Here is a 14,109-nt window from a genome sequence, read left to right as displayed (position 1 = left end):
GGGCTTGGCTCCTGGTGCTTCTTAAAAAAAAAGATGAGCAGACAGTGAGTGCAAATAACAAGGGGCGGGGGGAGAAATAACAATAAATCTTTTTAAAAATGCAGAATTTTGTGTGATCTATTTATTTTTTTTAAAAGGACAATAAAAATTGCAGAAAAAATAGAGGAAAAATATTTAAAATATTTTTTAAAAAAGAAAAGCAAGAGGGAGCCTGAACCCTCGCAGTCATCGGCAGCCATCTTGCTCCAAATAGACTTTGTTGAGGGAAGTAACTTGTGCTTTATGGCCTGGTCACTGTAAGCGTCTACCCCAAATAAATACCCTTTATAAAAGCCAAAATATTTCTGGTAGTTTGCATCAGCACCCCTTTTGCTGACTAATACACAAGGTTATCATCTCCCATTTAAATACCAAGGTTCAAGCAAAGTCTAGGGTCAGCAGGCGATGTCAGCAAGTCAGAGAAGGATGATGCTGCGAGAAAGAAGACAAAGAGCACCAAGAAGACAACAGGGGAGCCTAAGGTGCTTCATGTCCCTTTTTCAAAAGCCTAGTTACCGCTGTGCCATGGACGCGTCCCATGGAGAAGACAGGTGTCTGGACTCAGCTTGAAGGCCCCAGGTCACCTTCAAAACCCCTCCCTTCTGCCTTGGTTTCAGAAATCACATGTCGTGACAGTCCTCGAGTACCTGTGGAGTCTGTTAGGTGACAATAGCCATGGGTCCTCACTGCCCTGGCCCATGAAGAATCTCCCAAAGGGCTCTGTTCCAAGATGCCATCGTCATGATGAGGTCCCCTGCTGCCCCCAACCCCGCCCAGTCCCAGCCACATGAGGGTCCAGAATGCACCCAGAGGCTGGGGCCTGGGGGCAGTGGGGATACCACCCTTGAGGACAACGTCCCCTGTGCCTTCACAAAGATTCACATCCTCCCCCCCCTTTTCAGAACTCTGCATCCTCCTGCACAGCGGCTGCATTCATCCTGCCCTTTCAGCTCTCCCATTTTCTCCCTTCCCTCCTTCCAACCCTGGGTCTCAGCAGGGAAAAGTGCCTTTGCCAGCAAGTTTCTGAAACTTTTCACCTCCCAATTGAGAAGGAGAAGGAAAGATTAACAGTCACCACCCTGCCAGAGCTCTTTATGTCCTATGTTCCCCTTTAGAGCTTCGGGAAGGCAGCGGCAACGTGTCTTGCTTGCGGCTGTATTCTGGGAGCAAAGAACAATGCCTAGCTCCTGGGAGGGCAGCAAATATGTGTTAAATGTTATTGAATGAATGAATGAATGAGTGAATGAATGAATGATACTGCTCAGAAGCCATCACTTCTCCTAACTAAAGGGGCTACAGAACCAGGACCTTGAAAGAGGCAACACATGAGGAAAAAGAAGACAGAACGCATTTCCTCCTTTTGACCTAAATAGCTTCTTTTTGAAAAAAGATCTCTGTGACTCTCTTGGGCTTTAATCTATATTTTTAGTGGTTCTAACATGCGGTAAAGAAAAAAAATGGCTTTGAAAAATGACACAATGAATCACAGGCAAAGAAGAGAAGATGTGGTTCAATCACATCTCAGAGCTGATACCAAAAAATCCTACTTGGACAGCGGCTGGAAGGCTTGCCCTCCACCTGCCTCCTTTCCAGGAGTCACTTGGTTTGACAGACTCAACTCTGTATCCAGATAGGGACTTGGAGCCTGAGGTGGGGGGGAAGCAGAAGGAAGGGACCTCATTAATGAGGAGGGTCCAGGGGACCTTGGAAAAGCAGCGGGTGGCGGGAGGGAATGAGGTCCCCAAGGGGGATGGCCTAGAACTACAGAATGGAGGAAAAGGAAGAAAGGGAGAGGAGCCCGGGGCTGGGGACCAGTGCCAGGACCTGGAGAGCGGCGACTGCCAAGCGCAGCACAGACTTCCCGCCAGCCACCACCTGGCTCCTGGCAGCCCTCCCCATCCTGCCGCCAGGTGCCCCTCAGGCCTCCTGAGCTGCTTCTGGGTCCCCTGCAGCCCCTGGCACCATGTCCTGCCCTGCCAGGGAGCCTGCGCTCCGTGCTGCACCTTCTCACCCCTGGCAAAGCCACGACAGCGCCAGGGACAGGCGACGCGCACCCAATGGGCTTGAGGTGCTGCGACTTTCTAACTAGCCGCCAGTGATTCAAGAATGCCTCGTCGTCACGAAAACGGCTTCAGGAACCACGGGCTTTGGTTAAGCCCAGGAGACCATACGTTGGGCTGGGAGTTTTCCAGTTCCCTGTTCCCCCAGCTGTGCTGTCACCAAAGGCACCGCGGTGTCCGGCCACTCAGCGGGGACCATGAGGCCCAGAGCCGGCTTCCTGGGCGTCCTCCTCGGTCTCCTCCTGGCCCACGGGGCAGGTAAGCACCTCATTCTTTGTCGCCTGATCCAAGGTCTGTTAAAAACGGCACTGGCTCTCTCCTGGGCTTTGTCACAGCTTCAGCTTTTTTTCTGTGACTCAGATGACCAGACCGACTGGGTCCATCGCTGTCCGATTGGCTCCGGGCATCCTAATGGGCACCTGTGAAGGAGCAGGTGCTCGAGCGGGGGTGGGAGAGCGCGGCCCCCTCTCCCTGCCTTCGGGGGCACCTGGGCTTGCGGGGAGCACAGCCTCCTCAGCCAAACTGCTGGGAGCCGAATTTCTCCTCCGCTTGCGTGATTTACTTGCCCTCCCTGGGCCTCAGTTTCCTCCTCGGTGGAATGGGGTCATTGTGAGGATCCAGTGAGCGCCCAGATGCCCAGTCCTCAGGGCAGAGCCTGGCAGAGAGCAGGGACCAGGGACACGTGGGGTTTGCTGCGGGCACCACAGAGAACATTCCAGAGCCCGAGCCCCTGCTCACAAGCCCTGGGAGCCGGCGCAGTTGACTCAGGTCCTGCTCATCATCAGAGGCTCAGGGAGTTTTCCCAAGAGCGTGCAGCACCCCGGGCCTGGCGCGGAAAAAGCCAGTGCCGCTGGCCCTCGGTAATGCCGAGTACACTCCGCCCGCCTCGGCAGGAGTTCAAGTGCTGCTGAAACGAGCCTCTGCATCTGTGTCTGCAGCCTGCCTGTGGCTTTGGGCGGGATACAGGAGCTCTTCAAGCCTCAGCTTACCCATCTGTAAAATGTGAGCGTAAGACACATGCTTTATTTGGCAGTTGTGAGAATTCAGTAGGAGGTAAAACTTCAAGTACAGCACCTGGTCTATAGTACATGGTCAGCGACTGGCAGCAGGAAGGGGAGAGGGAGAGGGAGGAGGGGGAGAGGAGGAGGAGGAGGAGGGGAGGAGGAAGAAGAGGAGGGAGAGGAGGAGAGGGTGGAGGAGGGGGAAAGGAGGGGGAGGAGGAGGGGAACAGGAGGAGGGGGAAGGAGGGAGAGTGGGGAGATGAGGAGGGAGAGAGAAGGAGGAGGAGAGAAGGAGGAGAGAGGGAGGAGGGGGAGAGGGAAAGGGTGGAGGAGGGGGAGGAGGGAGAGGGGGAGGAGGGGGAGGAGGGAAAGGAGGAGGGGGGAGGAGAAGAGGGGAAGGAGGGGGGAGAGAAGGAGGAGGGGGGAGGATGGGAGGGGGAGGGACAAGAGGAGGAAGAGGAGAGGGGGAGAAGGGGGAGGAGGAAGAAGAGGAGAGAGGGGAAGGAGGAGGGGGAAAGGAGGGGATAGGAGGAGGGGGACAGGAGGAGGAGGAGGGGGAGGGGGGAGAGAGGAGGAGAGGAGGAGGGGGGAGGAGAAGGAGGGAAAGGAGGAGGGGAGGATGGGAGGGGGAGGGGCAAGAGGAGGAGGAGGAGGGCAGGAGGGAGGAGGGGGAGGAAGGGAAGAGGGAGGAGGGGAAGGAGGGGGAGAGAAGGAGGGGGAGAGAAGGAGGAGGAGAGAAGGAGGAGGGGGAGGGGAGGAGTAAGAGGAGGGCAGGAGGAGGAGGATGCCCTTCAGCCTCTCTGTCTGTCCCGTCCATCAGCCCCTGTCCCCCTTGGCTTGGCTCTTAGCTTCCTTGGTAGGTGAGGGGCAGGTAGGGGCAGGTGAGGGGCAGGTGAGGGACAGGTAAGGGGTGTGTCTGAAGTGGGGACTGTCTGGGAACAAAACCAGTTTCACCCTTGCTGCTGGGCAAGCTCCTGAACTTGCCCGAGACCTAGCTCTGTATTCTGTAAGGGGAAGGCAGCCACCGTGCCTTCCTCGGAGGCGAGCTGGCAGATGAGCCCCAACAAGGCGGCTGGAGCCCCTCTGGAGCCAATGCCCGTGCGCTGGGAAGAACCCGCAGACCCAGGGCGGAAGGGGCATTGAGCACCTATCGTCAGCGAATCAACTTGAGGCAGCTTTAGGGAAATTGTGTCTGTCATCTCCCAAGAAGTTCTGGAATTGGATGTACTAAATGTCATTGATGAGGCGGTGATCTGGTGAGTAAAATCAACTGTGACCCCAGATGCTCTCCGAGTATGTGCCATCACTTGAAGCAGGGAAGGACTTCTAAAAAATGAAAACAAAAACAAACTGTGCTGTGAACACCTGAGGAAACAGCTCCATTCCCTAGAAAATAACAAATCTTGAAATCTAGAGCTGAGATCATTGGCTTACAGTATCTGCCTCCACCTCGATAAGGGGGAAGTTGGACAAGTCTTGAAGGAGGTGAGGAAGTGAGCCACGCGGGAGCCCAGGGGGAGAGCATTCCAGGAAAGGGGAAGAGCCCTTACGTGGGCTGGTACCTGGCAGGTGGAGAAAGAGCAAGGAGCCACTTAGAGAAGTGAGGAAAGAAGAGGGGGTGGAAGATGAGGTCAGAAAGGAAACAGGGGACGGCCTCCTGACTCCCCTTCTCCAGCCCCCCTTCAGCTCATCAGACCCAGGAATAATTTTTTTCCCAAGGACTCTTGCCCCAGTGGACTACATCAGGTTTCGTCCCATCCACCGGGGAGGGTGCTCCGAGATTTCCCCAGGCCCCCAGGCCCTCCACGGGGTCTGGGGCGGCTTCCCTTGTTAGCGTGGACCCACCCTGCTGAGCAGTTGACGCTGGGTGCTGCGGGCCAGAAGGCAGGAAAAGGCCAGGTCAGCTGTGGGAGGAGGGGACACTGAGGCACGGCCCAGAGAGGAACCTGAGAAAGGGGAGCTGAGCCCCGGCCAAGGCCCAGGAGCCAAAATCAGTCGCAGGCCTGACGCTGCCCCAGAGCAGTGACAGCGGCCAAGGGGAGAAGGCGCTCGACCCTCCCTTGCCATCACCCTGCGGCAGGGGACAATGTCTTTCTTCACCGCTGTTTGCTTCCTCTCCAGCTTGGGGGATGGGGTGGAGGATTATTGCCAATTGGAAAAACCAAGCTAGAGCACCATGGTCCCCAAACACTTGCCTACATCCAAATCGTGGCATTGCAGATGGAAAAGGGGGGCTCTGGGCTCCGGCTCCGCCCCCTGCACTTCCAGCGGACGCTCAGGGAATCTCCGAGCAGGCATTATATTGAAAATGACTGCGAGTGACAACGGGGCCCCTGTCAAGTGGGATGTTTTCCTTTCTCTTTTCTTTTTTAGGAACCCAGCGAGCCCATGCACCTCTGAAGCCCCAGCGGGTGCAATTTCAGTCCCGAAATTTTCACAACGTTTTGCACTGGCAGCCTGGGAAGGTGCCGGCCGGCGACCTCAGCCTCTACTTTGTGCAGTACAAAATGTAAGTAGCCGGGCCTGTGTGCTGGCGACAGAGCGCCCCGGGGCCACGGGCCCTAGCAGCAGGGGTAGGAGCCCGCTGTTTCCAGGCCACGAGGCGTGAGAAGCAGCAGAGGCAGGGGCAGAAGAGCTTGTCGCCTGCAGGCTGCCTGGTGACCCAGAGCTCACGATGACGTGCGCTGCCTGTTGGGGGGACCCCCGTCCCGGGGGACCCAGTTCTGAGGCCTCCCGGGCTCAGCCGCCGGCCTGGCGTGAAGGGCTCTCAACGCGCGCCTGTGGGTCGCGTGGACGTTGGTTAGCGACAAGCAGGGACCAGGTGAGCTCACGCCGCGGGGAGCGGGAAGGCCGAGTGGGAGGCAGGCAGGTGCGCGTGGCAGGTGCGCGTGTGTGATCCAGCCTTTCAGCCTTGAAGTCATTTTTCTTTTCGAAAATGCGCGGCGGCTCCGGGTAGCGTGGACACAGACCCCGCGCGCGGCCGCAGCGTCCTCGCGGGTGCGCGCCTGGCCTGTCCCGCTGCAGGGGCGCCGGACTCCTGCACTGGCCCCCGGCTGGAGGCTCCAGAGGGCAACGGCGGGGTCTCCCCACCCACTCGTTTCCGGTTTGTTTGGTTCTCGGCTCTGCCTGCTCTGACGTCGTTCAAGATGCTGACTGAACAAGAGGGGAGGCGTCACGGTTCAGCTCTCTTGGTTTTTCATTGGAAATTCAGAAAATCCGATGCAGAAAGGGACCAAAACTACAATTTCATTCCATAAGTGACTCCCTGTGGCAAGGATGTTCAAATGCCTCTCCAGGAAGGGGTAGGGCTGGGTTAGGGTCTCCTGTTAATTAGCCTCTCACTGACCTCAGAGGGGATAGCCCCCAGAAAGTTCTTGGTCTTTAACTGCGGCTACTTTTCTCTAAATACTTTATGTTGTCAACTATAAGATTTACAAATCATTACAATAACTATTTCCCCAATCCAAAACTAGATTTGTGCATCCCGGGGGATGCTTCTGGCATTTAGGAAGTCTAACTTCAGGTTAGGAAGTATCAATCGGTCCCAAATTCCCTAATAAATGGATTAGCGGCTGTTCTACCAGGGAGGTAATAAAGCATAAACCTCAGGGCCTCGTCCAAGAATTTTATACTTATAATTCTTTTTCTTAAAAAGAGCTCCCAACCTTGTATAAACTTCAGATCCCAAAATACCCTGATCCATCCCGGTCTATATGGTATTTTCCCAGCACGATGCAAATGTATCTTTTGGAGCTCTTTTCCTTAGGGTCCTTCCAGCTCTCGTGGCTCTGATGTGAGTATCTGTCCCATCTGGGATAGGACAAAAAATGAAGTAGCGCGTTAACAAGAGAAGCCAGACATGGTAGCTAAATTCAGCTGGCAAAGCAACGTCTCCTCAAGAAAGAACATCTGAAAAACATCAAACTGGGCTCAAAATAGGTTGTTCATTAGGCTTTAACTATATATTCTGATCTAACGAAACTGCCGTCGTCAGGTGGTTTACAGAGTGCGGGCCCCAGCAGTGTCCCCCGTCACGCCTGGTTAGAAAGCTGGAGGCGCAGGCCTATGCGAATGCCTGGGAAGGCTTTCTCCCCAGCCCCAGCTCCCCACCAGCCCCTCCTGCATTTGCTGTGACTTGAGTCTGGTGGGTGCAGGCGCTCTTCCCTCCTCCTGTTGGTCCCCCCTCCCCTCGGGCCAGAGCGGCCTCTGGCCCTCTTTGCCTCCCCGTCTTCTCCTCGGACCCCTGCCTCTCCCCTGCTCTAACAGCAGCCTTCCCTACGAAGAGCTCGCCGCAGCCCCTACTCGGTTTTCCATGAAGAAGCAACCGTGAGCGTGGGGGAAGCATCACCTGAGGGGAAACGGGGAGCAGCTCCTCAGAGCCGGCCGCGTCCCTCCCGAGCCCGCTGGGAAGTGTGGAAGCCTCAGAGCTGGGCTCCCGGAGCTGCGGGGGCTTCTCAGAAGTGGGCGCTGGTCCCCTCGCCAGAGAAAAGCTCTTCATTAAGCACTGGGGGGAAAAAACCCAAACAAACAACAAAAAACAAAAACATCCACAGCTGGGAGGTGGTTAGGGCTGAGTTTATCTGTCAGCAGCAAGCGCTCTGAGTGACAAGCACTTTTTGACAGGCGCGTGCCTCGGCGATGGAGGAGGTTGTTGGTGTGGGAGGAGTGGGGTGGGGGTGGGGTATGGGAACCTCCTGTGGTGTATGTATCTTCAAAAAAGTACAGTTTAAAGGATGGTGTGGTGGGGGCATGGGGAGTGGGGTGTGTGGGAACCTCTTATTTATTTTTATGTTTCTTTATGTTTTTTGGTGTGACATTCTTTATCATCTATTAACTTTAATTTTAAAAAGTGTAAAAAAAACTTATAAACCAAGCATCATATAAATAAATAAATAAATAAATAAATAAATAACATACAAATATGGGGGGAAAAAAGGAAAGAGTAGCCACCAGGTTCCAAGGAGTTCCAGTATCAAAAGGACAGGTCTCGATTAGCCTAAAAAATTAATAGGCTGAAAAAACGGTGGGCTCCTCCGGTGGAAACTCAGATCTCTGTCTTTTCCCTTCTGCAGGTACGGACAGAGACAGTGGCACAATAAAGAGGCCTGCTGGGGCATCCGCGCCCTGCTGTGTGACCTCACCAACGAGACCTCGGCCGTGCAGGAGCCCTACTACGCGAGGGTGAGGACGGCCTCGGCCGGGGTCCTCTCAGGCTGGAGCACCACGCAGCGCTTCACCCCCTGGTGGGAAAGTGAGTTCCAGCCAGCTCCCCCGTCTTTGCTCTTGTTGCACTTGGAAAGCCCGGTCTTGAGCCAGATCTATCACATCCACCGTAACTACTAAATCCACATTTTCAAAGAGCCTTCCGTCCGTCTCCTCACCCACTCTGCATCCACAGCCCCCAGAAGCTCCTCTCCAGCCCCCTCCGCCTCCGGGAGGCCCGTGACGAATCGGTCTGTCCATTGAATAGTCTCCCGCTTCAGGCTGCTTTCTACTGGGTGGTTCCCTTCTCGATTTTCTGTGGCTCTTATCCTTTCACGCTGAAGCTGTCAATCAGTTTGTGCATTCTTTCTTGAGCATCCGTTCTTGAGCCTCGTTCCCTCTTTCTCGTCATCCACTGCAGCCCTGGGTGATGGTGAGCTCTATGTCTCACCAGAATTCTCTGCACTGCTCTCTGCTGGGCCCATTCGAGTTTGGGCTGGGGGCTGAGCTCCTTGCTTGGTTGGATCCCAGTGACTTCCGGCTGGCTTCTATGTTCTTATTCTCTGCTGCCTTCAGTACTGGGATGGGGCTTGATTCACCACAAAATAACAGATCCAGTCAGATGATGATCAGCAGTCCAGGTGTGTGGGTGGCATAGAGGAGCCTTCCTCCATGAGTTGCACACGCCTTACCCAACCAAGAGTGATTTCTCCAAGACTTCTCACAAGGCACATGTACCCCTTTTAAATGATGGAATCCTCCCTATAAATTATTTCCTTAAAATTTTCCTTGAAGTCTACTTAGATATTATTATGACTATACAAATTTTCTTGGTGGCATTTTCATTGTGTATTACGTTTATCATTTTACTTTATACCTTCTTGTGACCTTCTTTTTGAGCTTATACATAAGGCATAAGCTCTTATAAACAGCATTTGGTGGGTTTGTTTTTTTTAATCTAAAGCAAATTTAGTCTTTTAATTGGCGTATTTACTCAGTTTACATCTTATGTAATTACTGATAAATTTGGGCTTTATCTTGTATCTGGTTTTTATTTTACCCACCCATGTTATGATCGTTTTTCTCCTTTCTTGCCTTGTTTTAATTAATCAATTTCAAAAATTATTCTGTCATGTCTTTCTCTGCTTGCTATAGTTTTTTTATCATATTCTTTTAATGTTTGAGAGATTATGATGTGCATCTTGACTGATTGTAGTCTAATATAAAATATTACTGCTTCCCCAGCAGAGCTATAACTTTAGACAATCTATGGCTCTATTTAGCCCGTCCACTTTCTGCATTATTCTTGCCATGTAGTTTTATTCTATCTGTATATTAAGCCCACAAGATTTGTTGTTAATGTTTTGTATGGTCAATATTTATTCATTCATTCACTAACATATCTATTTATTTATTGCTCACATATTCCTGTGGGTACGAAGCCTTCTTCACTTCATCCACATTAGCTTAGTTCCTTTGTCACAGCAATGTATTGGGTGCTGGGTTGGTGAACAAGGCATTCACAGCGTACACAGAGGGAAGTGCTAACAAATGCATTTTTCAGGAGGGGAGGCAAATCCATAACCAGAAAGTGTCTGTTCTAGTGTCTTTGCCCCTTCCCTCTTAGAAGAGACCAAAAACAAACCTACCTGAGCCAGGTGGCAGACGAGACTCCCTGGAGCCCAGCACTGCACGTGGGGGTCAGCATCGGTCTTCCTCACTGGGAACCCGGCCGTTCAGAGTGCTGGTGGTCGGTCCGTCCCTGGCAAGAGGATGTCCACCCTGTGAGCCTACGCACAGCCTCCATCCCTTCCACACAGCTACTTTGTTCATGGGCCCATCGAGCAACATGGGATAATGGGAAAGAGGCTGCCACTGATTCCACGTAGATTTTCAGAGCTTCCTCTCAGTAGGTGCCTTTTGCTGGCATTCATATGGACACAAAAAATAGTCCCGTTTTGGATCTAAGTACATCCTGCTGATCCAGATACGTCTTCTAAGACCTCCTGCCACCATCTGAGTGTGTACAATGCCAGCAGGTAACACAGAACCTGCTGGAAACCAGGCTCATTTTCTTTCTTCCTTAGCCACCTGGTCACAAGGAACTCCTCAAGAGACCATAATGCAGTGGAGGAAGGGGTGGTCAGGCCGCAGGTGTAGGTGTCCCGAAAGAATAACACACTCACTTTTGTAACTTGCTTTGATATTAAGGCCTGCCAGAGGCAGAGCTTCAGTTAATATTGGCATGCTGTGCATTGTCCTCGGCATTCCAGAGGACACCCCATTTGTCGTAGGAAGCTCGAGTCACATGATTACTTGAGATCCCAAAGGCAGGTGTTCAGTTGCTAGGAGGACCCAGTACAAGGGGGTGCATTGCTCCAAAAACCCAGGGGCCTCTGATCTGGGATTTCATGGCCTCCTTATAGCATCCTGCCTAGCCACAGACCTTCTGGAGTCCACTGGATCTTTTGGGTGGTAAAAGTCCTGTGGTGTAGCTGTGTCATCACAACCCGGACTAGTGGAGAGTCTGTCTCTTCCTCTGAGTCCCACTCAAAGCCCACAGCTTTATGCGTGACTTGGGAATAGGTGGCACAGCCCAGTGGAGTGTGCATTCCCTCTAAAATCCACCGAAGCCCGACCAGCCCAGTGAACATTTCTTAGTGGTAGCAGGTACAAAAAGCAACTCATCTTCCCATTGAGAGATGTCTCAACAAACCCTCAGTAAGTGGACCCCCTGAAAGGTTGTGAGATTTAAGTCCACCACGCTGCTTGTATTTATCTTACGGAAACATTTACGTAGCTAGAACTTTGGCCACACCAAGGGCCATCAGCTTCACGTGATCAATTTAGTGGTTCAGCATGATATCCTATGGGAAGAAGATCAAGGACTTGGTAGACTGTGTGTGACAGAGAACCAGGCCAGCAATGAAAGCCAAGGGAAAGAAGACTGCTCAGGTACTTTCTAAGTATTGGACAGAGAGAGGAAAAAGTCATTCTCCAAATCAACAGCTGCAGAACAAAGATTGTGCTGATCGACTCCAAAAAAAAAGACATTATGTCCAATAGTAGTCAGAACCAGGTCACCACTAGAGTATATTTTCGATTATCCTTTTGTGATTCAAGATGCATCATTTCTTCCATGTCATTCAAATAGATGAGATCCAAGGGGAAGTGACAACTTTCACTACCTCAACATCTTCCAAAGTGTGTTGGGTGCACTGATCTCGGCCGTTTGCTCAGGGATGCAGTCTTGTTTTTGAGTATTTATCTTGTCCACAGGAGAAAGCTCATGGGCTTCCCCTTGGCCTTCCATCCCATGACACCTTTCACCCCGCAGATCAGGAACCAACATGGGAATGGATTTGTCAGCCTTGTTTCTAGCTCGTTGAGAGAAAGGACAAGCCATAATTGCTTTGATTATCTGATCCCTGGAAGCTCCCACAGTGGCATTCTAAGTTCCTCAAGGGCGGTCATCGACTCAGATCAGGGTCCACGCTGTCCTGAAGGTCTGTACTTTTCTTTCTCCAGTTCACAGTCCCTCTGTGGGAAAAGTGCGGGAAGATGGACGGTGTAACCTGGGTGTTATTCCCTCCTTCCCGCCGCACCTCAGCGGGTGGTCTCATTGCTGCAGTGTCCTTTAGCTCAAATCAATTGGATCACATCCAAAAAGCAAGCTGTCTTGGAGTTCAGAAAAAGTCATTTTAGTTGTCCAACTCTCCAATCACAAGGAAGGTGGCATGGAGTCTAGCAAATGAATCGGCTCTTGGAATAACTTGTGATTCAAACCCAATGCACACAACCAACAGTTCTCCAGTGGGAGAAAAGAAAACTGCATACTCCAGAGAACGGAATGTTTGACAATTGTGTGATTACTGTAGTCAATTGAAATTTGGGTCAACTTCAGATTTATTTATCAGACAAAGCACCCTCCAGTCTGATCCATTAGGTTAGTGAGTAAGAATAACCGCAGACACTGGCTGGGACGTGGGGGATTTAGTCTCAGTTCTCTTTGACTTGGGATATTGCTGAGTTAAGAAGGATTTGTGCTCTTTCTATATGACCGTCTCTTTCAAAAACAAACAAAAATCCTCAGGCAGTGATCTTTAAAAGACCTTTTTAGGTGCAAGGAGCTCTTTTTAGAGGAGCAAGAAGCCCAGTCCATAAAATAGTTAGAATTGGAGCTACTCTGTTTTAGCAATAGGGAGCCCAGCCCTCTTGGCTGTGTCCTCAGCCTCCTGCTTCTTTCTCTCCTGGGTCAGCTCCTGAGGCTTCCTGAAGAATGTGTTTTGAAAACTACATTTTTAGGGTATTAGGACATCATGTTCTTAGAGTTTGTGACATGGGCTTAATGAGCCAAATGGATGCATCAGTTCATGTAAGGGAGATTTCTTCACTGCAGGGTGTTATCTTAGGCTAAGAAGTTCTGGTTTCTTTTGTGTATCCAGAGCCAAAATAAGATTTTAAAAGACAAACAAACAAAAAACACCCTTGTAAGTTAAAGGCAGCATTTGAGGTTCATAAGAATTCAGCTTTATCTGACCTCAGAACATCTTTATTAGAATTCAGTATATGCTTTTGGAGTAGGCCTGATTTTCCAATGGAGGGGGCTGAGATCAGATTCAATAATCACCAGGCCTCTTTAGTCATTCCACAAATATTTACTGTTCCAGGCCTAATATTAGGTCCTGAGGATAAAGGAGCTAGCAGAGCAGGCATAAAGAAGTCTCTTTCTCTATAGAGCTTTCTGTTTAGTGGAGGAAGACAGATATTAATAAAACAATCTTAAAGCAAATGAGTAATGAGAACTGTGACAGAAGGCACAAAAGGAAATGTACAGCGCTGAGAGCCTGGCCAGGGATGGACCTAATCGGGAGGTCAGGAGAAGCATCCCTGAGCTAAGGGCCCGTGAGCTGACGGTAAAGGTAAATGGGAGCTAACTAGAGAGAGAGGGGAGAGGGGAGCATTCCAGCAAAATGAACTACATTCGTGAAGGCCCTTGGGCAGGAGGAAACATGACACCTATTTCCTAAAAGACTCAAAGACAACTGGTCTTGTGGAAAAAAAAAAGCAGACAAGAGGGAGTAGGCAATGGGGTGGGACTGGAGAGGCTTGCCAGGGACAAGAATCTTCCATGAAGGAGTTAATTCCACCTGAAAAATGTAATTTTAATCAGGTTGCATGGTCAGACTTGTACTTTGAAAGAGTTATTTTGGCTGTATTTGGGGGTACAGGTCAGAAAGAACTGATGGGCTGCAGGTGAGTGAGTTAGGAGGTTACTGTAATAGTCTATGGGAGACAGGATTTGGGCTTTAATTAGGATAATGGAAAGGATACTGAAAAGTTATTACAGAAGGGCCATTTAATGGGAAACATTGGTCTTGGTGTTATGCTGGGTACAGTGGTAAGGACGAAGGAGACATCAAAGATGACCTCGAAGTCTCTGAATTATGTACCAGGATTAGTCACTGAGACGGGGGAATGGAGACCATGGGATGGATTTTGAACATGTAGACTTTAAGGTGCCTTTGAGACATCACAAGCAATATGTCTGTACAGATCCAGGGCTCAAAGGTAAGTCCCTGTTAGAGACACAAATGTATGAGTCATGGGCTTGTGGTGCCACGGGCAGCGATAAGGTTGCCCAGGGAAAGAGGTTGCGTGACTCAAGAAAGGGAGGGTTGAGTGAAACCGTGTATTGAGGAAATTCCAGAAAAGATACCTGAGTAGGGAAGAAACTTTTTTTTTTTAATTAGAGAAGTTGTGGGTTTACAGAGCAATCAAGCATAAAATATAAGGTTTCCATAAAC

The 14,109-nt window shown here is 50.9% G+C and overlaps 1 protein-coding gene across 1 annotated transcript in view; it reads left to right on the top strand.

The window, feature by feature from the left end:
• Nucleotides 1-1,945: 1,945 nt before the first annotated feature.
• The window catches only part of IL22RA2 (interleukin 22 receptor subunit alpha 2), a 29,985-nt gene continuing 17,821 nt past the window's right edge, over nucleotides 1,946-14,109 (top strand). The window contains exons 1-3 of the mRNA XM_004468549.4: nucleotides 1,946-2,357; nucleotides 5,474-5,609; nucleotides 8,173-8,351. Of these exons, the coding sequence (XP_004468606.2) occupies nucleotides 2,297-2,357; nucleotides 5,474-5,609; nucleotides 8,173-8,351 (376 nt within the window). The 5' untranslated portion in view covers nucleotides 1,946-2,296. The remainder of the gene's footprint in view (nucleotides 2,358-5,473; nucleotides 5,610-8,172; nucleotides 8,352-14,109) is intronic.

This window comes from Dasypus novemcinctus, chromosome 11 (assembly GCF_030445035.2).
Source record: "Dasypus novemcinctus isolate mDasNov1 chromosome 11, mDasNov1.1.hap2, whole genome shotgun sequence".
Lineage (NCBI taxonomy): Eukaryota > Metazoa > Chordata > Mammalia > Cingulata > Dasypodidae > Dasypus > Dasypus novemcinctus.
This window is presented reverse-complemented; position numbering and strand designations above follow the sequence as displayed.